The sequence below is a fragment of the Podarcis filfolensis genome (genome assembly GCF_964270895.1).
Source record: "Podarcis filfolensis genome assembly, chromosome: 9".
NCBI lineage: Eukaryota > Metazoa > Chordata > Lepidosauria > Squamata > Lacertidae > Podarcis > Podarcis filfolensis.
Window position 1 is genome coordinate 21,110,637 of NC_139610.1, and position 27,306 is coordinate 21,137,942.

Below are 27,306 nucleotides of genomic sequence, written 5' to 3' on the forward strand. Positions count from 1 at the left end.
GGGCTTCAGGCAGCTTCTGCGAAAGCAACGTGAAGCCTCCGGAGCACGTGCAGAGCTCTCCCTCTGTGCTTCTGAGGCTTCGCGTTGCTATTGCTGAAGCCAAGGAGCCTGCATTCACTCCATAGGATGCACACACATTTTCCCTTAATTTTTGGAGGGGAAAAGTGCGTCCTATAGAGCGAAAAATATGGTAATTCGTTCCGGAGGTCCATTCTTAACCTGAAACTGTTCTTAACCTGAAGCACCACTTTAGCTAATGGGCCTCCCGATGCCACCGCGCCGCCAGAGCACGATTTCTGTTCTCATCCTGAAGCAAAGTTCTTAACCCGAGGTACTATTTCTGGGCTAGCGGAGTCTGTAACCTGAAGCGTATGTAACCTGAAGCGTATGTAACCCAAGGTATCACTGTACTGTGAGCTACCAGCAGCCACTCAAAACAAAACAGGACACATGTCAGTCCTTTATTCATTAACAGGAACAAGCAGATCCAACAACCAATAAATAACTAGCACAGAATCACAGAACTGGAGAGTTGGAAGAAATGACCGGTCATCTCGTTCAACCCTCTGCAATGCAAGAATCTCAGCTGAAGCATCCATGACAGATGTCCATCCAACCTCTGCTTTAAAACTTCCAATGAAGGAGAGTCCACTACCTTCCAAGGGAGACATTTCCATTCTTCAACAGCTCTTACTGTCAGAAAGTTCTTAAAACCATATTGCATATGCGTGCACTTAAAGCTCTTGTAATAACTTTCACCATTTGCAAGCATTCTGCACTATTCAAAGCTGCTGATTCTTTAAAAGCTTTCCAATCTCAGCTTTGCACAAAGAGCAAATTATGGGATCCATTTCCCCATTCCCATCCAAATGGTGCAATGAACCACATTTTAAAACTCCTTTAAGAAACAGTGCATGACTGAGAAGAAACTGCCATGTATTCATGAACTGCATGACAAGCATGCACCGCTGGCTACAGAATTGTGCTTTTTCAAGCAAGTTTTCAGAAAGCTTCCAGAACAGACATCCAGATTTCGGCAAAGCCAATGTCTAGAGTTTAGAAAAAATCAACCCACGTTTGGGAGTCAAAAAACACTGGCTTTCCAGAGGCCCTTTCCACTCCAGTTCCACACAGTGAGTCATGCATATTTCTTTCCAGTATGTTCACCCTAGTGATTATAGACTGCTACACCAAGCCAATTGTAGATTATATAATAAACAAGATCTCATGCTAGATAAAGAAAGAAGTGTCCCACAGGTGCATCAAACCACTAGCATAGAGAGAGAGACACATCTGCAAGTATACAGTTTGGATTATTTATTTCCCTAGACACACTGCATAGAATACTTGGAGCAAAGGAAGATTCTACAGTTAGAATTTCTACTCAGTTGATATTCTTAATACGCCAATAGCAGATGGGAAGCTTGATCTCTTCCCCTCAGGAATCTTCTTCTTCTTCTTTGGCGATCACTCATAGCCAAGTAAGATGGTCTTCCATGAACATGGTCTTAACAGTGAGTCCATAAGCGACTGTGGAGACCAGTTCTGGATCCACACATCCTTCCACAGTGGAGACATAGGTTTCCAGAGAGGAGTTGATCACGGTGAGAGTTTGCCAAACGTGTCTTCCACTTAGCTTGTTTCTCCCTTTCGTCCTGAGTTCGTGCTTCTTCAAAGTCCATAACACCTTTGGTAAAGGCTGTTCTCCAATTGGAGCGCTCACAGGCCCATGTTTCCCAGTTATCAGTGTTTGTTGACATTTGCCTTGAGAGCCTTATTAAACCACTTTTGCTGTCCATCGGTATTTCGCTTTCCATTCTTGAGTTGGGAATAGAGTAGTTGCTTTGAAAGACGATAATCAGGCATCTGAACAACATCCAAAGCCTTAAGCCCCAACATGATAGGATGGTTGCATACCCATATGTTTGCTACAAAGCTTCAGGAAGGAACAATATGCAGCAGACACACCTCAAATTTTCTGCTGCCAATTGCAACTGCTTTCTCCAACTGTTCACTCAACCACGTTTCTCTTCGCCAAGCTCCACGAGGCAAAGTAAGAGAGATGTGGTTGGTGGAGAGACGTGATTGGCGAGGAGGAGGACAACAGTTCTGAGGGCAGGAAAGGGGTTCATTTTCCTGCTACAAATCTGCGTTCCAAGACCTGTGTCATGCCACCATTGTGTCTGTCTCGGAACACAGATCCTTACAACTTCATCCATCTCCCTTGATATCCTCCTTAAGCAAAATGGATGGCTGCTCCTTCATGTCTCATGCCCACTCTCAACTTTACGTTCTATCAACATATCAGCCCAGATGCCTTTCACGCTGTGCTGCTCTGTGTCTGTTTCCCAACCCTAAATTTATCCCATTGAAATGACATCAAATTCGCCATAACAATGCTACTGCATCAGGCAGAGCAAAAATGTGTAAACCTTGAAATGCATCTACTATTCACTCTATAGCCCTGTTCAGGCATCCCTGTCTGACACTTGGAGTACACCTTCTGACCCAGGCGATTGCTACTAGGTAGGCGAAAACCAAATGGCCGGTTCCAATTTGCCAAGTGGAAAAAATCCCTACCTAGCCCCAACAACATGGCGACCGACAACTGCCATAGCAAGGTCAAATCAGAGCAATGCATTAGAAGAGGGTGGGTAGGTAGGGTGATCCAACGAAGAGGAAAGGAAGAGGGAACCATCCAGCTGCGCCGTGATTAAATGGCCCATGGCCACTCCCACCCTGCTGGCTGATTGGCTGCAGCTGTCCCTCAACACAGATGCGGCTGGCCATGACGTAGGGGTGAGGTGGCGGACCTCCACCCCCACGCTGGGAAACTATTGAGGCACAGCCGCCTGTGCGCAACGTCGCCCACCGATATAGAGGTGAGAAGACTTGGAGTACGCCTCCTGACCCCAGGCAATAATTTTCGACTCCCTACACCATGCATTTGCTGTATGTGTGGATGGAGTGTACCTGAACAGGGCTGTAACTGTGAACTAAAGAATGTTGTTCCACTGCTTTTGTTTTTCAAAAAATTAGTAGAACCACCACATTATTCTTCAGTAAATGGTCAGTCATTTAAACAAACAATAGGTCAAGATACAGTTTCCTAAATCAGCAAAAAAAATAATTAATTATGTAACATATAAAGAAGGATATAGCTCTGCTAAATTTAGCTCTAAGACACAGTTTTCTTAGAAGTGACTTTTACTGAAGATGCAGAAGGAATCAGGGTGCACTCAAAATAAAAACGGGACCCTGGGTGCAGTGCATTCGAAAAGTCCAAAGCAGTCATTTATATATATATATTTTAAAAAAATACTGTCTGTGATTTAAAATGTTCAAGTCCTAATCGGAATGCATCCCAAGAGATTCACAAATAGCAATGTGAATTTTCACTACCACTTCACAAGTTGAATAAGCAGGTGTGCTTGCGTTACCCTGGAGAAAACGGCCACCACAACACCAGGATGTAAACAAGACAACCAAAACGTCTCAGCCACAAGATACTTACCAGACCTGCAATGGGAGTTGGCAGTCTGTTGATCTTTTTGACCAAACCAGGCTTTATGGAATTCAGCAACCTGTCACGAGAAAGGAGTGTGTCAGATGAAGGATCAGTCAGAAGACTCAACTTGCAAATTGCTTTCTCCCGGTCGGTGAGAACGCTTAACGCAGCACAGATGGCAGGGAAACCTTGAGACTATTAACTTGGGACAAAAATTACGTAAGCCTGCAAGCGCTATTGTTTTAAGTTCAGATTGGTATCTCTAGGTCTGTCAAGAGCTTTGAGCTGCAGTGCGTATTTAAGTGGAGGCCTGAGGAATTTGAGGCATGGATTCAACCTGTACACAACTGGCTGGCTCTAGTCAAAGAAGGGAAATGCAGCAAGACTGGCCACACTTGAGCTGATTTACAGGTGAAACTCGAAAAATTAGAATATCATGGAAAAGTTCATTGATTTCAGGAATTCAACTTCCAAGGTGAAACTAATATATGAGATCGACTCATGACATGCAAAGCAAGATGTGCTTCCACTTCTCACAGGTCCAATCTTGCTCCATTTGCAATCTTTGTTTTGCTGATTTCCTTGAATATTCTAATTTTCTGAGATTGTTAATTTGGGGTTTTCATCAGCTGTATGCCATGACCATCACAATCATAACAAATCAAGGCAAAAATATCTCGCTTTGCATGTCACGAGTCTATCTCATATATTAGTTTCACCTTTTAAGTTGAATTACGGAAATCAAGGAACTTTTCCACGATATTCTAATTTTTCAAGTTTCACCTGTATACCAGCAGGCCAGAAGGTCATGTGATTCCCTGACCCCTATAAAATAGGGAGCAACCAGGAGTCCTTGATCTTCCCACTACAGACTGCCTTCACCTCACTCCCTGTCTGCCTTTCCCTTGCCTCACCCTCAATTCAGCTTTTAAAAGGAACTGAAGGGACGTTGGTGCAAGAAAAAAGAGCGAGGAAGGGATACCAGTGCTGATTTTCTAGAAGAAAAGAGGTGCCAGAACTTACCATGAACAAAATCCCTCATTCTCTTTCAACTGAATCCAGCATGCTCAAGTCATTGAAAACCTCCACTGTCACATCTGTGATGTCAATGTGACATCAAAGCACTGTGGGACCTGCAACAAGTATGTGTGTGTGGATTTGATCATCACTGCATGTGGCTCAACGGCTGTGTGGGAGAGAGGAACCCCTGGCTTTTGCTCAACAACGTGATATCTGCCATCCTAGGTCTTCTCCTAATCCTACTCATTGCTTTCTGCATTTTTGTGGAGTTCTTCCTTAACCCCATGAGGCTGCGCACAGACCAGCACTTTGAAGGCCTGAAGAACCTGACGGATGTGTGGTTTGTGCTCCCATTGAGACACAAGGACCTGCCATTTTGGGGCGATGGCACCCACCTGAGTTCCGGCTGAAAAAAAGGCCCTGATGGAAACCATGTAGCAGGACTGGTGACCCTGTAGCCCCTCAAATGTTGTTGGACTACAAGTCCCATCATCCCCAACCCTTGCTGACGGGGGCTGATGGAAATCTCACAACAACTGAAGGGTCACAGGTTCCCCATTCCAGATCTGCATGTTCCCTTCATAACAAACTGAAACAGTTGACACATGCCACAATGTGTAGCGCTGGGTCCAACGGTGGAATTATGAATTCTCTCCCCACAGAATTCATGGCACGATGGTGGACGCTGCCAAAGGTTGCAATGCCTGCATGGAAAGAATTCATCCCACAGAGATCATTTCTGGATTTTTCCACAGGTGACATTTGGACGAGACATCTGATCAACGTTCTGGTCACCTCCCAACTGGGACTACTCTTGAAGGCTGCTCGGGAGCTGAACTCAATTAAAGCAGAAAATGGCTGCCAGAATATTAGCCCTAAGATGCTTGGTACCCATATATCCAGAAAAGCGCATCTCACTGTATTAGCCTGCCAGTGCCTTAAAAGACTCATTTATACACCTGAGCCTTTTAGGAGTTTCAGCCTTGATTGCTTAACTCGCTCAGCAGTTGACTGCTTTTAGCTGCCTTAATCTGATTATCATTACATTAAAAAAAAAAGTTAGATTGTTGCTATATGGTTGTTTTGTTTGTTGCACCCCGCCTTGGTTTTGCTATGGATGAAGGGCTATACAGTGGTACCTCAGGTTAAGTACTTAATTCGTTCCAGAGGTCCGTTCTTAACCTGAAACTGTTCTTAACCTGAAGCACCACTTTAGCTAATGGGGCCTCCTGCTGCCGCTGTGCTGCCGGAGCACGATTTCTGTTCCCATCCTGAAGCAAAGTTCTTAACCTGAAGCACTATTCCTGGGTTAGCGGAGTCTGTAACCTGAAGTGTTGTAACCTGAAGTGTTTGTAACCTGAGGTACCACTGTAAATATTTTAAAGAAATAAAGGGGAGAAACGACAAGGATGTGTGGCCAAGAAATTGACAAGGAATGAGGAGGCAAAAGAATGGAAAGGATGAAGAAAAAAAAACATTGGGTGTGTCTCTAAAAATGAAGGTGGAATGAAATGGCCATTGTTAAAGAGATTTCAAAGCTTAAGTTCTCAGAGAGAGAGAGACTGCGGGCTTAATATCCCTTTGAGCCAAATTCCCAAGATCAGAGAGTCATTTTTCAGTCTATGGAAGGTTTAGGTTTGTCTAGCAGCTAGCTCCTACCACAGAAATAAATTTCTAAATCCTGAGCCCCTGATTACCACTATTGGTTTTTTTCCACTCATTTATCAGTTGGGGAAGAGGTGTTTCTGATGCTCAGCCACTCCACATCATTGGTTTTCCAATGGGGAAATATAAAGTATAATAATAACAAAAGTAATCATTCGGGATTTGGATGTGATGAGGACCTTCAGGGTATTTTCCTTCCATTCCCAGCACCTAACCATCATGACTCACAACTGGAGTGAGCAGCATAACAGGAATGTGAGAATGTGTGATCTGCAGATCAATCAGCTGCTAACACTACAAGTGATGTGTGTGGAAGATCCCTTAGATCCAGGGCTTTTTTCCCCCCAGCAGGAACTCACTGGACCGCTGTTCCGGCACCTCTCAAGTGGGCGCCATTGCCATTATAGCAGAACAAGGGAGGCGTTCATGGTGAGTTCCGGCACCTCTTTTTTCTAGAAAAATAGCACTGCTTAGATCCCTTAATTTCCCAGCAGTGATGTATGGAAGTGAGAGCTGGACCATAAAGAAGCCTGATCGCTGAAGAATTGATGCTTTTGAATTATGGTGCTGGAGGAGACTCTTGAGAGTCCCATGGACTGCAAAAAGATCAAACCTATCCATTCTTAAGGAAATCAGCCCTAAGTACTCACTGGAAGGACAGATCCTGAAGCTGTGGCTCCAATACTTTGGCCACCTCATGAGAAGAGAAGACTCCCTGGAAAAGACCCTGATGTTGGGAAAGATGGAGGGCACAAGGAGAAGGGGACGACAGAGGACAAGATGGCTGGACAGTGTTCTCGAAGCTACGAACATGAGTTTGACCAAACTGCGGGAGGCAGTGGAAGACAGGAGTGCCTGGCGTGCTCTGGTCCATGGGGTCACGAAGAGTCGGACACGACTAAACGACTAAACAACCACAAGATCCCTTAAAACACCGAAAGGGAAAGATTTCATAGTAGTTTCCAAAATAATAAAGCTTAGCAGGGCCTGAAGAGTTGGGGTAATTTCCCAGATCTATGTGAGTTAACAACCAAATGGCTTGGGTCTACTCAAGCTTAACATTTGCAGACAATTTGCATGTAATGTCTGTGTGGCACACCCATGCGCCAGATGTAGGAAAGAGAAGACCAGTGTGCGGGTCCCCTCATTACATATAACTTTTATGCACATATTTTAATTGAATTGGGCCAGGGATAATATAGTTCGGGAGACTCAAGTGGGGATTCCCACGCCCCATGTTGATTAACATACCTATTATTGCAAAAGCGAAGAAGCAAACCATGAGAACTGGCATCTTCCCAGATTCATGCTATCAGCTGACAGCTGCAATGAGCACACCTACTATAATTCAGTACACACGGGACTATGTACTCTGTACTAGAAGTATTAACCCAATGGCTCCAAAAGCTGCGCACAAAGAAAAACGTGGTTACTTCTGCAACCTGTTTAAAGCGAGAAAACATTGTGCATCATGATTCTGGTTTTGATCATGATGGGGAGGGGCAACGGGATTAGACAAAATTGTGGAGAATAAGGCTACTAGTTCTATGTGTTGGACTAGCACATGGGTAGGCAAACTAAGGCCCGGGGGCCGGATCCGGCCTAATCACCTTCTAAATATGGCCCGTGTACAGTCTGGGAATCAGTGTGTTTTTACATGAGTAGAATGTGTCCTTTTACTTAAAATGCATCTCTGGGTTTTTTGTGGGGCACAGGAATTCGTTCATATATATATTTTTCCAAAATATAGTCCAGCCCCCCACAAGGTCTGAGGGACAGTGGACCGGCCCCCTGCTGAAAAAGTTTGCTGACCCCTGTAGGATCTGGGAAACCGAGATTCAAATGCCCTCTCAGCCATGAAGCTCCTGGGGTGAACTAGGGCCAGCCATTGGGCTCAGCCTAACCTACTTCACAGGCTTGGTCGTGAGGATTAAAATGGAGAGAGGGAGAGCCATGTACACCACCTTGAGCTCCTTGAAGGAAAAGCGGGACATACAGTGGTACCTCGGGTTAAGTACTTAATTTGTTCTGGAGGTCCGTACTTAACCTGAAACTGTCCGTACTTAACCTGAAACTGTTCTTAACCTGAAGCACCACTTTAGCTAATGGGGCCTCCTGCTGCCGCCGCACCGCTGGAGCACGATTTCTGTTCTCATCCTGAAGCAAAGTTCTTAACCTGAAGCACTATTTTTGGGTTAGCGGAGTCTGTAACCTGAAGCATATGTAACCTGAGGTACCACTGTACTTGTGCTAATAATGAAGAGTATGATGGCTATGCATAAGCAGGAGAATTTGATTGCGCTCATGTCCTACGTAGAATAATAAAACCATAGAATTGTAGAGTTGGAAGGGACCTCATCTAGTCCAACCCCCTGCAATGCAGGATTCTTTCTGCCCGACGTGGGGTTCAAACCCACAACCTTGAGAGCCTCATGCTCTGCTGACTGAGCTTTTCTGCAGGCTTTGCCTAGGTATCTGGCTGGCCACTGTGGAAAATAGGATGCTGGGTTTTAGTCTAAACTAGCAGGTCTTTTTCTTATGTACCCAGTGCTATTTTTCTATTAAAAAAATATTTAGGGGCACTCTCATTTTCCTACTCGTATTGAAATACTGCCCCTCAGTGAGGCCAAACTTAGATTCACAAAATGTTTAGGGGAATGCGTACCTCTGCACTCCCCGCCCCCCCGCAAAGGAACCGTATGTACCTACTGTATACACTGAAGCCCAATGCCCTACTGGAAATCTCAGACTTGGTTTCTAGGATTTCAGCAAGCAAAGACTTTCAGAGTCAATGTCTCCAGCCATAAGGACTAGAAACCTCCTTTAAAAGGGGGGGACTGCAAAGGTCCTCATGAAGCACATCCACATTCTGTGCTTCTTCTGAACTCCTGCAGAATTGTGGCACACACACACACACACACACACACACACACACACACACAAAATATTAAGGATATTATTCACTGTTGTGTCTTGAACATCCAAAATTCAGAGTGCAGTGTTCTGTAGAATCAAAGGGGACCAGGAATTCTGATTATTGAAGCCTAACGTCAAAATTAATCAGATAGTATTTTCTAGTTTAATCCAATCTCGGACCCAAGTAACATGCAGCTTCATAATATAGTTTGAAATCTGGAAGGGAGAAACCTCCTCTGTCTTTAATATCTGTAAATATGTTTTATCCTTGGTTTCTTTCCTTTCCATAGAAATTTTGAGATATCCTTTTGCCATTTTTTGAAGCATGATGTGTTACTTATTACCGGTATTGACTGAAGCAAAAATAACATTTTGGGCAATGTATTTATCTTAATGGCTACAATTCTGCCTAATCATGATAAGTTCATTCTTCCCCATATACCTAGATTTCTTTTTATTTCGTTCCAACCCTTTTCATAGTTGTCTTTATATATGTTGTCATTATATATGTTTGCAAGTGGTAGAGTCTGTTCACCTTGTATTTAAACATTTTTCTTCCAGGCCAGCATAATGACAACGACACCAAGTAATATTTTCCTGACTTAAGAATTTCCAGAGTTAATGCGGATACTTCCACTCACTGCCTAAATTTTCCACAGTGGAAAATATTGAAGAAAGGGGTACAGAGAGGGAGAGAGGGAGAGAGTGCAGAATTTTAAGGATGCACAAACTACGAAACTTGATTGCAGGATTTCCTCCTGCATTTCAGTGGCACGCACAAAAGCGAATCCTGGAGGTCTTAATGCAAACGCCAAATGTCAGAAGCTGCTTGAAATAAATCTTTTAAAAATGTTTGCATTGGCCCCATTGAAGGTTAAGGAACAGGTGAAGGGGAAGAGAGAGGAAAGGATCTGGGCTTGCAGTGGGAGGAAATGAAAAATGTGGTTAGACCACCACTATTAATGATTAAGGACCCAAGCTTATGGGGAAGAGGAAGACAGCAAAGAAAAACCTCTCCCTATTCAGTTCTTTGCCTGAGGCATCAGAATAGAGCTGCTATTCTTTGTCATCTTTCTTTCAATGAGGGCTGGCTTTTTTAAAAAATAAAATAAAAATACTTGTTTATTCACTGAAAGCAGTAAACTAAAATTTAAGAGTCTTCTGTGTGGTCTTTCAACATTTAAGTCAAATAGAAACTAAAGCAAATTGGACCCTTCAGACGCAAATAAAACAAGGTTTACTTCCTACAGAAAATATAATGATACAACAAACATGCAGAGGGCAAATACTGGTGCCTTGACTTCAAAAAGGACTGACAGGTGAGGTCACTGTTAGGTTCTGTGCTGTCGTAAGGAGAGGCATGGGCTCCAAAGACCGAGATTCAAATCTCCATTTGTCCATAAAGTGCACAGGGTGCCCCAAGCCAGTTACACTCTCTCTCTCTCTCTCTCATCTTGTAAAAAGGCCTTAGCGCAGCAGCATGCAGAGGGTCCCAGATTTAATTTTAGGTAACTATTCTTTTCCTGCCAACCTAGCAGTTCAAAAGCACGTCAAAGTGCAAGTAGATAAATAGGTACCACTTCGGCGGGAAGGTAAACGGCGTTTCCGTGTGTTGCTCTGGTTCGCCAGAAGCGGCTTAGTCACGCTGACCACATGACCCAGAAGCTGTACGCCGGCTCCCTCGGCCAGTAAAGTGAGATGAGCGCTGCAACCCCAGAGTCGGCCACGACTGGACCTAATGGTCAGGGGTCCCTTTACCTTTAACTAATTTTTATTTTTTATTTTTTATTGAATTTATATACCGCCCTATACCCAAAGGTCTCAGGGCGGTGCACAGAACAAAATCAGAATATAAAACCACAAAATATATAATCAAAATAAAAACAACAACCCAATAACCCCCCAACAACCCAATAACTAGGGGCGGGGCTGGGAAATGAAGCCCCAGACAGCTGCTTCTAAAAGTGTAGATAATACTAAGCTACATCTGTAAGGGAGGCGCAGAGATCTAAATAGAGACTAGTATTCGTGGCACAGTATCCCTTTACGCACATTTATTTTTGTTTCAGATTTGACATGGCCAATAGCTAGCACAATCAAGTTATTTGGATTGGATTGGATACTAAGCTACACTGATCAATGATGTGACTCAGTGTAAGGCAACTTTCTTTGTTCCTAATGTAACCCCACAATCACTGCCCTCAGGTACCTGGACAAAAATGCAGGAAAAAATATTAACAAAGGCAACTTCAAAAAGTTTACTTGACAAAAGGTAAGTTCTTTCTCTGTAGGATTTTTATGGGGGGTGGGGTAAAGAAAGCAGTACAACTGGGTTCAAATATTCTTTCTCCCATGTACACGTGCATGAGATTTCCGACTTAGGCCTGTTGTGACACATGTGGCGCTGTGATCTCAACCACTGAGCCTCTTGGGCTTGTCAAGAGCAGTGGGGAGAGGAGCATGACATGACTGAAGCCTCTTGGGCTTGCCGATCAGAAGGTCGGCGGTTCAAATCCCCGTGATGGGGTGAGCTCCCGTTGCTCTGTCCCAGCTCCTGCCAACCTAGCAGTTCAAAAGCACACTGGTGCAAGTAGATAAATAGGTACCGCTGTGTTGGGAAGGTAAACGGCGTTTCTGTGCACTCTGGCACTCGTCACGGTGTCCCGTTGCACCAGAAGTGGTTTAGTCATGCTGGCCACATGACCCGGAAAGCTGTCTGTGGACAAACGCCAACTCCCTCAATCTGAAAGCGAGATGAGTGCCGCAACCCCATAGTCGCCTTTGACTGGACTTAACCGTCCAGGGGTCCTTTACCTTTACTTAGGCCTGTTGTGCATAAAAATGCACAACAGAAGTTCCCTTGCGGCTTTTGGGGCAGTGTGGTGACTTCTGAAACTGACCAGAATTTCAAAAGCAGAGGGGTCTGCCATTCAAAGTGTGTTGGGCGCGGGAGGAGTCACACATTCCAGTAGGCATGTCCGAGTCCTTATGGGATCCCAGCTTTAGACAAAAGTTATTCCTTTCCTCTAGCTATATTATGTAGAAGGTTATTCCGGCTGCAACTTTGCATAGCTCTCACTTGTTGCACTACCTTCTACTTGTCGCTTTGGTTACGGACCCCATACCGAACTATAATATTTGTTCCTCATTACATCTTGAACAATAAAAACATAGCAGGTTGCGACTCCGGCCTGATACAAAAACAGCCTCCCATGTCCCTGCCTGAACTTAGATCTCCGTCCTTAATGAGACTCGACGTCTCCCTCCAGGCTAGACGCAAGCCAAATCCAAGAAGCCGATAATGGTTTGGCATTAGACTATACAGCACTGTAAACCACAGGAAATCGCTAGCCTTTTGTCACATTGTGGCATGGGTCACTCACATTCATTCCATAAAGGCAAAATACCTGATTGTGTGTGTGTGTGTGTGTGTGTGTGTGTGTGTGTGTGTTTATGCACTCACAAAGCAAAAACAACAAACTCCCCTAGCTGCATGAGTACACCACAGTGCTATTGTTAATCTTGGGCAGTGACCAATTAAGTACGATAATAATAACAATAATAATTTTTTATTTATACCCCGCCCTTCCCGGTTCAAAAACCGGGCTCAGGGCAGCTAACAACAAATTTAAAACATTTAATTGATGCCACAAAAAAACAGCATAAAATACAGTATAAAACGTGAATAACAATAAATTCAGAATTCAAAAATCAATTTAGGGGGGAAATCCATCCAATAAACATTAGATGATCTAGCAGGGCTAGCTGGCTAAATTAGTCCTATTTGGGCCAGCGAGGAGACCAGGGGAGAATTAGCTGTGGGATCCCAGAGCAGGTAAGCTTTATAAAAAGGGGAGGGGGAGGGAAGGAAGGGGAATAAAAGATCAGGCTAAGTTCAAGCTGAAAGCCAGGCAGAATAGCTCTGTCTTACAGGCCCTGTGGAAGGAAGTTAAATCCTGCAGGGCCCTGGTCTCATGGGACAGAGCATTCCACCAGGTCGGAGCCATCACTGAGAAGGCCCTGGCTCTGGTGGAGGATATACACTTTACCACCAGATAAACTTAAAACTCGCATGAATGACCGGGAAAGCCTTTCAAAGTTGGGAGTACTTGCAAAATTATTACATCCAAGTGATCAGCACACCAAAAGCACACTTAGCACATCTTGGAAAGCAAATGCCACTCTGGATACTGTAGTTGGTTCTATAAACCAGTTTCTCTCACAACTGACATGACCCCAAATGAATAAACCGTGGCAATATCTTCCGCCCTGTAGTGACGTTTGGAGCATTGAAGAGGAAAATGATAGGACACAATGGAAACATAAACATAGAACTGATCATCTCTGGCATTACTTGAAAGATAGGATACCAAACCACTGGTCTATCCTGCTCATTGGGTATTAGCTAGCCCCTCCACTCTCCATTCGCACTGATTCATAAAATCCATTAAAAAACAAGTATCATAGCCCTCACTGTCATAATCACTTCCTTTGCACTGGACAAGCCATAAGATACTGTTGCAGGGAAGGTCTCTTCCCAGAGAAGAGGAAGATAGAATACTTTTCTTTAAAACGTACAGCTTTACCTACTGGTTTTTGGAATTCAAGCAAGACTTTAAATTGCCCATTTGTTTCTGCTCATTCCAATCTCTCTGAATTCTCATTTTTAAAGGGTGTTGCTAAAAAGGGTGTTTTGATCACTTCTTTAACGCCTTTTAAAGAGACTACTCGGTATTAACAGAGAATTACTGCTTTAAAACAAACGGTTGCAATTGCAAACAGCTGTTCAAACATTTACCAGCAGGTCCGGTCCGCGTAGCTGCAGCAGCTGGGCAGGCAAAACTGACAACAGTGGTTAGACTAGATTGCCACAATACTACAGAATGGTCTTCTGCACAGATCAGCCTGCTCTAAGCCGCTTCCGGAACTATAGTCTAGAGAGTGGCATGCGCTTGTAATGTACATGGAAGGGAGCAACAACGAACAGGCCAGACCTTTCCCAGACAAAGGGGTGTTTACTGAGACAGTAAAGTAAAAGGGTCAGAATACTTGTTGCAGAAAGGAGCAAGGTGGGTTCTGAAGAAGAAGAAGAAGAAGAAGAAGAAGAAGAAGAAGAAGAAGAAGAAGAAGAAGGGGACGACGAGGAGGAGGAGTTTGGATTTGATATCCCGTTTTATCACTACCCGAAGGAGTCTCAAAGCGGCTAACATTCTCCTTTCCCTTCCTCCCCCACAACAAACACTCTGTGAGGTGAGTGAGGCTGAGAGACTTCAGAGAAGTGTGACTAGCCCAAATTCACCCAGCAGCTGCATGTGGAGGAGCGGAGACGCGAACCCAGTTCACCAGATTACGAGTCCACCGCTCTTAACCACTACACAGGGAGCCAAGAGTGGATGCACTGTGATGTTTTGACATCTGGGGAAATGAGAGGAATAAAGCCATAGAACCTGGAAAGCTAGAAAGATGGAGAGGGGCAATACTACCTAGTTCCCCCTCCCCACAACTTGAAATGCATATTCCTTAGCCTTTTTCTTTATCATTATCATTAGTAGTAGTAGTAGTAGTATCCAACATTACAGTCAAAATTGTTATAGATTGGGAGGGGGAACCCCCCAACCCTAGAAATTAATAAATGGTGGGATTTTGATTATCTGTGATGCGAAAGGAGAAATACAAGCTGCAGAGGAACTCCTGAGATAGCCTATGCAGAACAGCCTGGCCAAGCTAGGGCCATTAAGAAACAATACAGGGCCACGGAGGGCCATTAGCAATGCAAGACAGCTGTCCTACCCCCCACCCCCCTTTTGCCCTGAGGTGTAAACAGAGACTGGGGGTTTGGAAGGCTGCCAGAGTAACTGGGTGTGAGTTGACAGGAAAAGAGTGTTTTGGAGCAAGGCATTCTGGGAAGAAGAAGGGAGAAGAAAGACTGGGGTCCATCTTGGGAAGGCTGGCTGAAGGCTGGCTGTGAGAGATGCCTTACCAGGCATGGCCAAACTTGGCCCTCCAGCTGTTTCGGGACTACAACTCCCATCATCCCTAGCTAATAGGACCAGTGGTCAGGGATGATGAGAACTGTAGTCCCAAAACAGCTGGAGGGCCAAGTTTGGCCATGCCTGCCTTAGACTCTAGAGCTGCACTGCTATGGGGGACAAGCCCCTCTTGAAATGACCAGGCTGTAAAATCCAGATTCCCTCTATGCAGACTGAAGGTGTAAACAAGTAAATAAACCTATTTCTTAAATCTATGACAGTCTCAATTCTACACAGGAACACAGACCCTGGGTGAGTGCCTGGAATTTTGCAGAGAGCGGGGGTGTGGCACATGACTTTTGTAACAATACAGTTATTACACTAATGCAATCACAGCAATATTATTCTATGCTCCTTGTAATTTAGAAAAGCGAAAGAAGAACAGTTACGTTGACCAAGGGCAGGAAAGAGCACCGTGTGTGGCACCAATACATGAAGTAAGTGAAACTACAAACTGAAGTTTGGGAGAGAGTTTGATGTGGAGAAGTCATTTTCCCAAATGTCCATCCACAGTGTTCTGCGCAGCAATGTTGAAGTGGGCAAGGGGAGACTAGGCTTCATACATGCCACTATTGATTGAGGAAAACACAGGAAAAGAAGTGTTGGCTCAACTGCAGCATGAAGAAAACCAGCAAGGCTCTGGGTGCCTGCAATCTGTTCTACAGAACCACTAACTTAAGCAAAACTAAAAAGGAACTCAGTGGGAATTGCCTCTTATTCTGGCACACAAAGACAGCTCCTGCAAAAAAATTGCTTTACGCAGTATTAGTCAATCCAAACCACTGTGCCAGAAGCCATGAAATCACTCCTTCAAAAAAACGAAAGAGCTTAGCGCCTGAGCACAGCTGCATTAGCAATTGAAACGAGTAACGTTATGAAAAACAGAAGTGTTGCTTTAAACCCAAAAAGAAGAACGGCTACTCAAAAAAGGTTTTCACACTTTCAGATCTATGGCATACTTCCTTTTACCCAGTCTGTTACTATAATACGCACATTCCTTTCCAAGTCACCATGTACACATATTTTTGTTGAATATCTTGAAGACAGATTTGATGAGAGACTCGTGTATTATGTACTGAGATATCTGGACCATAGAATGGAACGTAATACTTTCCCTTACACTGAAAAGTTTCAACAGAAGCAAGTTGCAGGTGTATTAAACCTGGCTGCATATACTTTGGCCAGCCTTCAATTAGTCTGAGCACCCACAAACCCAAACCGGCTTTCTTTCAGCAGGGAAAAGAGCTTCAAAATACCACTCTCCATTTTAATCTTTCTTCAGGTCCCTCCAGATTTCCCTCATGCACACCAGTTGCAAATAAGACATCGCTTTCCATCTCTCAGTGCAGTGAAAACAAAGCACGATCGGGTCTAATTGGGGGTATATATATTTTTTAAAGCCTCTAACAATGAAACAGGAAGCGCATATATCACACAAACAAACGAGAACATCAATGAGAAGCAAACCACAAAATAAGCACAAGTTAATATAGTTTTAATATAAATTACTCTGCAATTGTTAAAGTCATAGATCATTTGAACTTGGGGTTACAAGTGACGTACTTTTTTGAGGCCTACATTTGAGACAGCAAATGTGCCTTTCCTTTCTGGTAACACTATCACAATCATACAACGGAGGGAGGAACATCTCTTACATGCCCATAATAGCTGTATGGATACTTTAATCACCCCAGCATCATAACCTCTGGAAGGTTCTTTCTCAACAGGATTCAGTCTGCCCCTCATTTTGTCCTCAGGGTTCAAGAATATGAAATCTATGAGCCTTACATGGAAGGGGAGAATTTATCCATACCTAGATGCCACACACACGAGTTTTGCTGAGAAAATCAACCAGTTTAAAACCAGACATGCGCCATTTTTTACTGGGGTGAAGCACATGTTGCTATTTTCTAACTAGCAAAGTATAAAATGGTAAGCTGCTTTTAATGCTATGAAGGTAGGTAAAGGTAAAGGACCCCCGGACGGTTCAGTTCAGTCAAAGGCAACTATGGGATGTGGCGCTCATCTCCGCTTTTCTGGGTGAGCCGGCGTTCGTCCACAGACAGCTTTCCAGGTCATGTGGCCAGCATGGCTAAACTGCTTCTGGCACAACAGAACACCGTGACAGGTGGCAGAGCACACATAAATGCCATATACCTTCCCACCACAGCGGTACCTATTTATCTACTTGCACTGGTGTGCTTTTGAACTGCTAGGTTGGCAGGAGCTGAGACAGAGCAATGGGAGCTCACCCCGTCACACGGACTTGAACTGCCCACCTTCCAATCGGCAAGCCCAAGAGGCTCAGTGGTTAGACCACAGTGCCACCCGCATCCTGACTGTGAAGGAAAGATAAGTGACTGAAGTCAGACAGATGCCACTGATTGTGCACACAGCCCCACCCATTTCTGCTCCAGAACGGAAAGGGTGGGGTTCTTACAGGTTTGACCCTGCATGACTCCAATTACCTCAGCAATGCAATGGTCAAACCACTTCTCAGACATGTCCCTGGGAAAGGGGAAGGCAACCAAACACAACTGCCAAGATGCTCTCTGTCCACCTCTGCACTTAAATGATAGGGTTTGCTTGTCAAGGTTGCCAGATGGCTGACTGAGGAACACTAGACCCCGGGCAAGCAGGATTCACAAGAGGCGATCACCCTCACGCCAGAGTGCAACGGAACAATCTCCACCAGGGTAAGTCAGGTCTGTGAACCTCATTGGTCAGACAAAGGGTATTCGCAAGCAAGCAAGGCATTTTTTTCCTCTTCTTTTGTACTAAAGGTCCACAAATTGGTTAGACTGGGATTAATAGGGCAACATGAGCTGAGCGGTAACTTAATTCCCTGTTAATTAAGCACTTTTCTACCAAAGGCACTATTAGCCAAGGACGAAATGTACGACTAGAGACAGAGAAAACATAAAAGCTGCAAGACAAGCCACACCTCTAGTTTTCTAATATAGCTTTCAGTTCGTCATGTACGTATTTGGTAACACGGCAAAGTACAGTGACGGACACATCCATATGGACTTTTATATCCAACCCTTCTTCCAAGGTGCTCAAAGTGGCATGCATGACTTTTTCCTTACAACAACTTTATGAGATAGGTTAGAGAGCTGTGAGAGAATTATGAAGTTCACTGGGTGACCATGGGCCTTAGGTCACTCTCAGCCACCCTAATCTACCTCAAAAGTAGGCCTGCCACTAGGTTTGAGGAGGTCCTGTGAGGTACTAGGGACACGGGTAGTGCTGTGGTCTAAACCACTAAGCCTCTTGGGCTTGCCTAACAGAAGGTCAGCGCTTCGAATCCCCGCAACAGGGTGAGCTCCCATTGCTCTGTCCCAGCTTCTGCCAACTTAGCAATTCAAAAGCACAACAGTGCAAGTAGATAAATAGGTACCGCTGCGACGTGAAGGTAAACGGCATTTCCATGTGCTCTGGTTTCTGTCACAATGTTCTGTTGTGCCAGAAGCGGTTTAGCCATGCTGGCCACATGACATGGAAAGCCGTCTGCGGACAAACACAGGCTCCCTCGGCCTGAAAGCAAGATGAGCGCCGCAACCCTATAGTCGCCTTTGACTGGACTTAACCATCCAGGGGTCCTTTAAAAGGTAAAGGTAAAGGACCCCTGACAGTTAAGTCCAGTCGCGAAGAACTCTGGGGTTGCGGCGCTCATCTCACTTTACTGGCTGAGGGAGCCGACGTTTGTCCGCAGACAGTTTTTCTGGGTCATGTGGCCAGCATGACTAAGCCGCTTCTGGTGAAACCAGTGCATGGAAACGCCGTTTACCTTCCCATCAGAGCGGTACCTATTTATCTACTTGCACTTTGGCGTGCTTTCAAACTGCTAGGTTGGCAGGAGCTGGGACAGAGCAATGGGAGCTCACCCCGTCGCAGGGATTCGAACCGCCGACCTTCCGATCGGCAAGCCCTAGGCTCAGTGGTTTAGACCACAGCACCACCCACATCCCTCCAGGGGTCCTTTACCTTTTACCCTCAGACCTGTGAAGTAGCACCCTGCCATTACACTCCCACAATTGAACTTACTGCGTGTTAGGGGCAGGTAGCGTCAGAGATATGCTACTTTAGCTGCTTGGCCCTGTCCTCATTCCACATACAGAAATTAACTAGACTGGAAGTTAAATCTTAACTCACTAGTGGTGATGGAGTAGCATCTTCCACAACACCCGAGACAGCAAGCTAAGGGGGTGGGATGGAAAATGCCATGTGGCATACATAGCTCTGTCCTTGAAAAGAGAGGGAATGCCCAGGGGGCTTAGGAGAAACAGCAAGGGGGCTGTGCTTTCTGCTACCTCCTGTAATGGTTTCCCCACTTTGCCTAACAGTAGGGCCGGCTCTGATCTCCCAGTCCAGGCATAGGCAAACTCCGCCCCTCCAGATGTTTTGGAACTACAATTCCCATCATCCCTAGCTAACAGGACCAGTGGTCAGGGATGATGGGAATTGTAGTCTCAAAACATCTGGAGGGCCGGAGTTTGCCTATGCCTGTCCCAGTCTAATGAGCAGACTAGAACTTAATTGTGCACAAGATATTGCACTTCTCGAATGTTCTGGTGCAGTTCTCATTGAAAATAAATTTCAAAGCACATTTTAGAGTACACGTAATACCTTTTGTGAGGAATATTCAGAGTAGACTACTCTGAGTACAACTTACTTTAACAAAAAGTTTTAATCTAAATAAATGAATGACTTGCAGAATAATGTAGATAGGTTTTGCCCCACAAAACTCAATGTGACCCCTGAGAGCGGAGTCAGCCTTTACCTGCAAGTCCCCATCCTGTAATCTATTTCTGGCGGCCCCTGTTAAATATGACAGAACTTTGGAAATGGTGATGCAAAGCATCCTGGTGGACTATCTGGTCACACTAAGGCCAATTTCTTGAGCTGTGAAGAATGCTTGCTAGGCAACAGCAGAAGCCTGCATGTTAAATAATATTGGCTGATATTTGAGAGCCTCCCTCGTCCATTCCACAAAGAGGTATATTACATCAAGAATGGCAGCGTTCCCACCAGATGTGCATGTATACTTTGGAGGACGCTTGGACAACCCACCATGACCATCCAGTTCCTAAGCATGCAACACATTTGATGACGAGCCTCAATTGTTTGCTTTGGCTACACTTGTTTGAGTTGGAGGTGCTCCACACAAGAAGTTTCCTTTGGCTTCAGGTCGGATGACTCCTAACAGCAGGTCTGTACTACAATGTCTGGGAAAGTAACTTTTCTTCCTAGGAAGTCATAGCATAATGTGCTTTTTAGCACATCCGAGGGGGCCATCTAGGCAGCTGGCGAAACATTCCCAAAGCCAGGTCAACAAACCAAACTCGACAAGAAGCAAACGAACAAAAAATGGTTGTGTGAATCTTCCTCAAATCTATCTCCAAAGGACAGATAACATGAACGCTATACGTATTATTATGAGGACTTCACAAAAAGAACTTATAACTCATAGTTCAAGGTGCAGTTTTACTTACTCACACAGCAGAACACCGTTTTCTAATCCAGACCGAAAATCTTTATCACCAAAGGTTCTCCCCGTAACTTGCTGTAAAAGAAGGAGGTGGGGATTAGTCCATCAAATCTTAGGGTTTGGGACAGTTTTCTGAACAAAAACAAACTTCATCATAAAGCACTCCAGCTCAATATTTTCTGGCACTTCTGAAACAGCCTTAGTCACAGCCTAGAAATTTATTTTCAGCTTATGCACTGTATCCCATGTAAGACTTCAGTGGGTCTACTACTCTGAATATGAATTAATTGGATACAGCCTTATCACTTTAGGAAACACTGACCTAGCACTTCATTCAAATTTGCAGTACTCCATCATTTGGTAAAGACAAACTGAAAAGCTGTATTCATGCAATTTATAATTATTATATACAATCCCCAAAATACTGATCTGCTGAGAAGTACCAACTCATGATACATTTTAACACATTTAATGAAGTAGGTAGGCTCTTTCCTATGTTTGTTGTTGTTGTTGTTAATTAAATTTGTATATACCGCCCTTCAGTTGAAGATCCCAGGTCTACAAAAGGGACTGAGAGCATGTTCACACCACTTTTTTGGGGATTTTTGCTTTGAATAAGTACTCAAAGGGCTATCTGTGCCCAAATAAATCATATACAGTTGTTACACAAAGTATTGGAAAATACAAACCAGGAAGTTCCATTTCTGAGAAAACTATATAAAATAAATTTTACTTTGTAGAGGTAGTTAAAGCGTGGGTATGAATCAATGAACTTTTCCCCTCAGAATTTTCCAATGCTTTACGCTTCACATATAATTTTTTTCCCATTTCACAAGTTCATTGGTAAAAATGAATGGACACCAAGCACAAATAAATAACTGGGCAAATGTGGCAATTTCCATGTACAATATTTAGCTTTGCTTAGTAAAGCTAAGTAAAATAAGAATGATAATTACATCATTCTCATACCAGGAGTGAGGAAACTGTGGTTCAGCAACATTTGGACGGGCCCAAACTCTCATCATCCCCAATCCTTTGAAATGCTGGTTGGGAATGATGGAAGTTTGATTCCAGCAACTTCCAGGGAGTCACAGGTTCTCCACTCCTGCTCTAGGGCTGCTGAAAATTCCCTGACACAAACTGAAACCTTTCCAAAGCAAATGACCCCAAATCTAAATCTATTTGAATCGAGGTAGCCACAAGTTATTCAGGTCCACTTTCCCAATGGTCAGAGAGCGGAAGCATCCATTCCACACATACACAACATCTTTAAATGATGCTACACTGCAGAGGCACCTACGGCACCTTTGTACTCCATCCCTCCTATGCTTAACACACAGGGTGATAATTTGGGGAGAGCTGCAGGATGCAGAGCTGAGAATTGGTTCAATCATTTGGGCAGTGCAGTACCAGGGGCAGAAACGGGAATTCTGCCCAAATTCCTAGCTGAAGCAAGCATTGCCTTTGCAGCCTCTTTAAGAGCACACAGAACCTCACAAGCATATCTCATTCTCTACTGATGCCTGAGCTATTTGCCAAGCCTTTGATAAGATTTATAAAACGTAGAAAAACAGGAAGAGGCTGCTTTTCATGTGATACCATGATTAAAATCAAAGAACCAAAGCTCAATGTAATTTGTCATCTACACACGTACAATAAACGGTATGATTTCACCATCTTTGTTACATTTTCCTCTTTAAAGAAGTTGTGTTCAGTCTTGGCAGTGGAATGATTCTATTGCTGTTAGTTGACATACATGAAATGTGTGTTTACCAAGGAAAACAAAGACATGTGAGCACGGAGAGACTAAACTCAGTTGAATGCGGGGTGAGGAACTTCAGCCTAAAGAGGAGCAGAGTATGGCCTGCATAAAACCTGCCGGAATGAATGGGAGATAAGTAGACATGATAGTGAAGCTCTTCAGATTCTGGCTTGAAATCAAGAAATCCCACTTCAAAATCAGAGTTTTACACACCCCAAACATCTTCTCTGGCTCATAAGAAAATCCTGAGTGGGAAAAGAATTTCCAACCTTAGCCCACCGCCACTGCTGCCTGACTCTACTGTACATCTCAATCTCCCCAAGTGGTGCAGCAATAAAACTGCCAGCACATTTGCAAAGCTAAGCAGGGTCCGGTATGGTTTCAAATTGGATGGGAGACCAACGCATGCTGAGATTCCTGCATTGCAGGGGGCTGGCCTAGATGACCCTCGAGGTCCCTTCCAACTCTATAATTCTATGAAAGGGAAGAGTGGAGGTGGAGGCAATTTGCAATGCAGGAATCCTGCCCACAGCCATCCCTGGGTGGGCTCAAACCATCAACCAGCTGGTTAACAGCCAGACACACTAACTGACCCATTGTGCCACTGGGGGCTTCCCTTTTGTTTATGACCAAAGGAGCACCAAAACTGTATTAACGGGGAAGGGAAAGCGTTCCTTTCTTGCTGGCTAACAGAGTGATAGAGAGTGGGAAACTATGGAGGATCCCATGGGAAAATTACATTTCCCATCTTTCTTCTTCTTCTTTGGAGATCACTCGTACCCAAGTAAGATTGTCTTCATGAACACGGTCTTAACAGTGAGTCCGTAAGTGACTGTGGAGGCCAATTCTGGATCCACTCAACCTTCCACAGTGGGGACATAAGTTTCCTGGCGGGTGTTGATCATGGTGAGGGTTTGCCAAGCATGCCTTCCTCTTAGCACGTTTCTCCCTTTCATCCTGAGTTCGACATCATACAGTGGTAACTTGGGTTACATACGCTTCAGGTTACAGACTCCGCTAACCCAGAAATTGTACATCGGGTTAAGAACTTAGCTTCAGGATGAGAACAGAAATCGTGCTCCAGCAGCGCAGCGGCAGCAGGAGGCCCCATTAGCTAAAGTGTTGCTTCAGGTTATGAACAGTTTCAGGTTAAGAACAGACCTCCGGAACGAATTAAGTACAGTGGTACCTTGGGATGTGAACGGGATCCGTTCTGGAGCCCCGTTCGCATCCTGAATGGAACATAAGACGCGACGGCGCATCTGCGCGTGCGCGGGTCGCGTTTTGCCACTTCCGCGCATGTGTGTGACGTCATTTTGAGCGTCTGCGTGAGTGGCGAAACCCGGAAGTAACGCGCTCCGTTACATCTGGGCTGCCACGGAGCGCGCAACCCAAAAGCGCTCAACCTGAAGCACATTGAACCTGAGGTATGACTGTACTTAACCCGAGGTACCACTGTACTTCCCACCATCACCACTGAGTGGAAGAGTGGAGAATGTTTGAGGATTGGCAGTCTGGGAGACATCCTTCCTTGTTCTAGGTTTGACGCATGGATTCCCCCACGCACACCCAGTTGCTTTTTTTGCTGGGGTCCAGAGACTGAAGTGAGAGCCAAAGAGCTCACTTATCTGTGTTCTTTTAAAATTACATATTTTTAAAATGGATACCTTTCTAAATTTGCCCCATTACTCACTTGAATCAGCTTCCAGCAACAACAAAAACCACTAATACAATAAAAACAATAAAGTTATATATAATACGACGCAGATAGCTATATCAATAAGCCACATCAACGCCAAAAGCCAGACCGCTAAACAAAGCCATATTACCACAATTGTTGTCAGTATGCATCAGTTCATATTACTGAGGCTTGACATGATCCACTGCATTAGCCTAACAAGCCCCAGGTGTCAGAACAGCTTAAGGAAGGGAGGGGAAAAGCAAAAGGTTACAAATAACTAAGCAGATGCTGTCCCCAGGTGAAATTTTTCCTATCCCGCTACATATTGGAAGCCAACTGACTGGGCAGTGCCAAAGCTTAATGAGACCTTGGCTTGCTCTTGGAGGCAATTATTTGGTTTCTACATGAGATGGATAGCAAGCGAGGAAGGAAGGGGATTGCATTATGTGAAACACAGCCATGAAGAGATCGTTTGTCCTAGAAAGGATACAGGGATTGTGCTTGATAAAAACAGCCATTTATCTGCTCATTTGCGCTAAATAGGTCCCATACGGCTCTGTTTAGAGCAAAACAGTCAAAACAGATGCATTTTGGCCTCAAGCAAAGATGGCTTTTTCGTTAGAAAATGCTACAGTACAGTAAAATAGCTCCACAGATTATCTTGAAGACATTGAGAGGTTGAAATCCACAGATTTCTCGGTTTAACCCTAGAGTACGCCTGGGCAGCCAGGAGCCTGAAAGGGCCCTGAAACTCTTCCATTTTATTCAACAGAACTACTATGAAGTAAGGGGCGCGGGTGGCGTTGTGGGTTAAACCACAGAGCCTAGGACTTGCCAATCAGAAGATCAAATGGCAGGGTTAAATGGCAGACCTTTCAACAGCTCAGAAAAAAAATTGCAAGAGTCCTGGGCTTCAATATGTACAGTTTATTATAACCTAATAAAATGATGCGGGTGGTGTTGTGGCCTAAACCACAGAGCCTAGGACTTGCTGATCAGAAGTTCGGCGGTTCGAATTGCCGCAACAGGGTGAGCTCCCGTTGCTCGGTCCCTGCTCCTGCCCACCTAGCAGTTCGAAAGCACGTCAAAGTGCAAGTAGATAAATAGGTACTGCTCCGGCGGGAAGGTAAGCGGCGTTTCCGTGCGCTGCTCTGGTTCACCAGAAGCAGCTTAGTCATGCTGGCCACATGACCGGGAAGCTGTACGCCAGCTCCCTTGGCCAATAAAGCGAGATGAGTGCCACAACCCCCGAGTCGTCATGACTGGACCCAATTGTCAGGGGTCCCTTTACCTTTACTATGAAGTAAGTGGTTCATAGACTGCAGCGTAAATTTCTGCTGGTGAACGGCTTTGAGAATTAGGTTGCTTGCCACACAAAATTAGTCCATTTATAGGGAGAGTTTGCAAAAAAGTAAGCTTCCACAGAAAATCACTTTATTTGTCCCTGCTCCATTTCACCCCCTCTCCCATAAAGCCATCTGACAAGATGAACATGTAACAAGTAGATGAAATACACCATTATTTCAGATTCCTTCCTCTAACCATTATCGCTGAATCACAATCACTTGGCTGTAATTTGGCAGTAAATACTTGGTGGTAATTTGGAATAAAGGAGCATGTTTTTGGTACTTATTGTATGCGATTACCACAAACCTCTTGTGTGATCTTTTGGAAACCGCTTTGGTTTCATTCTCTAAAATGGAATCAATTGTTCCTTTCTTCTACCCTTGCTTGACTCAAATTCTCTGGGCCAGAATACTAATTATGTTGTTGTTTTCATTCAGTGCAATATTTTTCTTTCAGAAACACCCAGGGGGGACAATCTGGATCAGGACCTGGGAGATTTTTGCAGGGGAGGGTAAAAACCAGGCTTAGTCAATGTTGTGCCTTCAAAATGTTTTTTGGGACTACATTTCCCATCATGCCCAACCACTGGCCATGCTTGCTGCGTGTGGTGGGTGCGGAGTTCAACAACATTGTGAGGGAACCACGTTGGCAAGCCTTCTTATAAACCAGGGGTCGGCAACGTTTTTGTGGCCGGGCCGGTCCACTCCCCGGCAGACCTCTCAGCGGGCCAGAGCATGCGTGCCCATGCGTGCACTCAAGCTATTTCCGGCGCTCTTCACAGAATCCCCACACCGATCCACGGAATGGCCGTGGGCCGGTTCCAGGAAGCTCATGGGCCGGAACCAGCCCATGGGCCTTAGGTTGCCGACCTCTGTTATAAACAGTGCTTTAAGACTCAGGAACGAAAAGGCCTTAGGGAGTAAAAAGATTTCTGCCTTTCCAGAAGAATTTCCAGTTCAGCACCAAGCAAGAGCGCCACAAACTGAACAGGGTCCTCTCTCAGGTCCTCACCCACCTGAGGGTAAGGGGGCTCGAAGCAGGGTCTCCAAGGAGTATCTAAATATATGGGAAAGTTCATGTGTTTTAAAGAAAAAGCAAGCTTCCAGCTCCTCTGGCTGTAGGTATATGCATAAGAATACAAAATGTTCCTTTTTAACCAGGCCTTTGTTTGATCTGATGTCCTTTTAAAATGTGTTTTTGTGGGGGAGGGTATTGGGTTGATGTTTTTATTTTTATTATGTATTTTGTGGTTTTATATTTTGATTTTATTCTGTGACCGCCCTGAGACCCCCAGGTATAGGGCAGTATATAAATTCAATCATCATCATCATCATCATCATCATCCATTTGATTTGTAAAAGCAAGAAAGTTTCACCGTAAATGTGTCTTTCTTTCTTTCTTTCTTTCTTTCTTTCTTTCTTTCTTTCTTTCTTTCTGTCCTGTTTTTCTGTCCTGTTGCTATACATAGTTTTTGTGTAAACTTTTTCAGCAAGGGCAATTTCCCACACTTTATTGTACCAATTTTACCAAATAAATTCCACTCAAACCCTTCCAAACGCTTGCTGCTACCAGTAAATATCCAACAAATGGCCCTGTTATTTTCCTTTCCTTTTATACTGCGGTTCTCACTATACGTCTTTATTTTTTGTACTTAAAACTTAACTCCAAGGGACAGAAGTTACACAAGTCAAATAAAGTGATTTTTTAAAAATAAACAAACCATGGTGAGCTTTTGTTTTCAGGTTCTGCCATGGTTCATCTCAAAACATCCCTCTCTTAGGGTTGAAGCACATGGTTCACAATATGGGAATTCTCAGCTCACTTAGCCCTTTCTGCATATCGGAGATAAGGAGCAACAAGGCAAACCACATGTTTGCCCTGAAAAAT

General features: G+C 44.4%; 1 protein-coding gene across 39 annotated transcripts in view; it reads right to left on the reverse strand.

Annotated features, from left to right (window-relative positions):
• LIMCH1 (LIM and calponin homology domains 1) overlaps positions 1–27,306 on the reverse strand; it is a 205,908-nt gene that overhangs the window by 112,150 nt on the left and 66,452 nt on the right. For 35 of the 39 annotated variants that reach the window (XM_083630008.1, XM_083630007.1, XM_083629996.1 and 32 more), the window contains exons 2-3: positions 20,634–20,704; positions 3,515–3,584 (exon numbers count right to left, since the gene is read on the reverse strand). In XM_083630008.1, the coding sequence (XP_083486134.1) occupies positions 3,515–3,584; positions 20,634–20,704 (141 nt within the window). Of the gene's footprint in view, positions 1–3,514; positions 3,585–8,902; positions 8,973–20,633; positions 20,705–27,306 lie in introns of those variants that run through there. The other 4 variants (XM_083630012.1, XM_083630009.1, XM_083630018.1 and 1 more) reach the window with 2 other exon arrangements.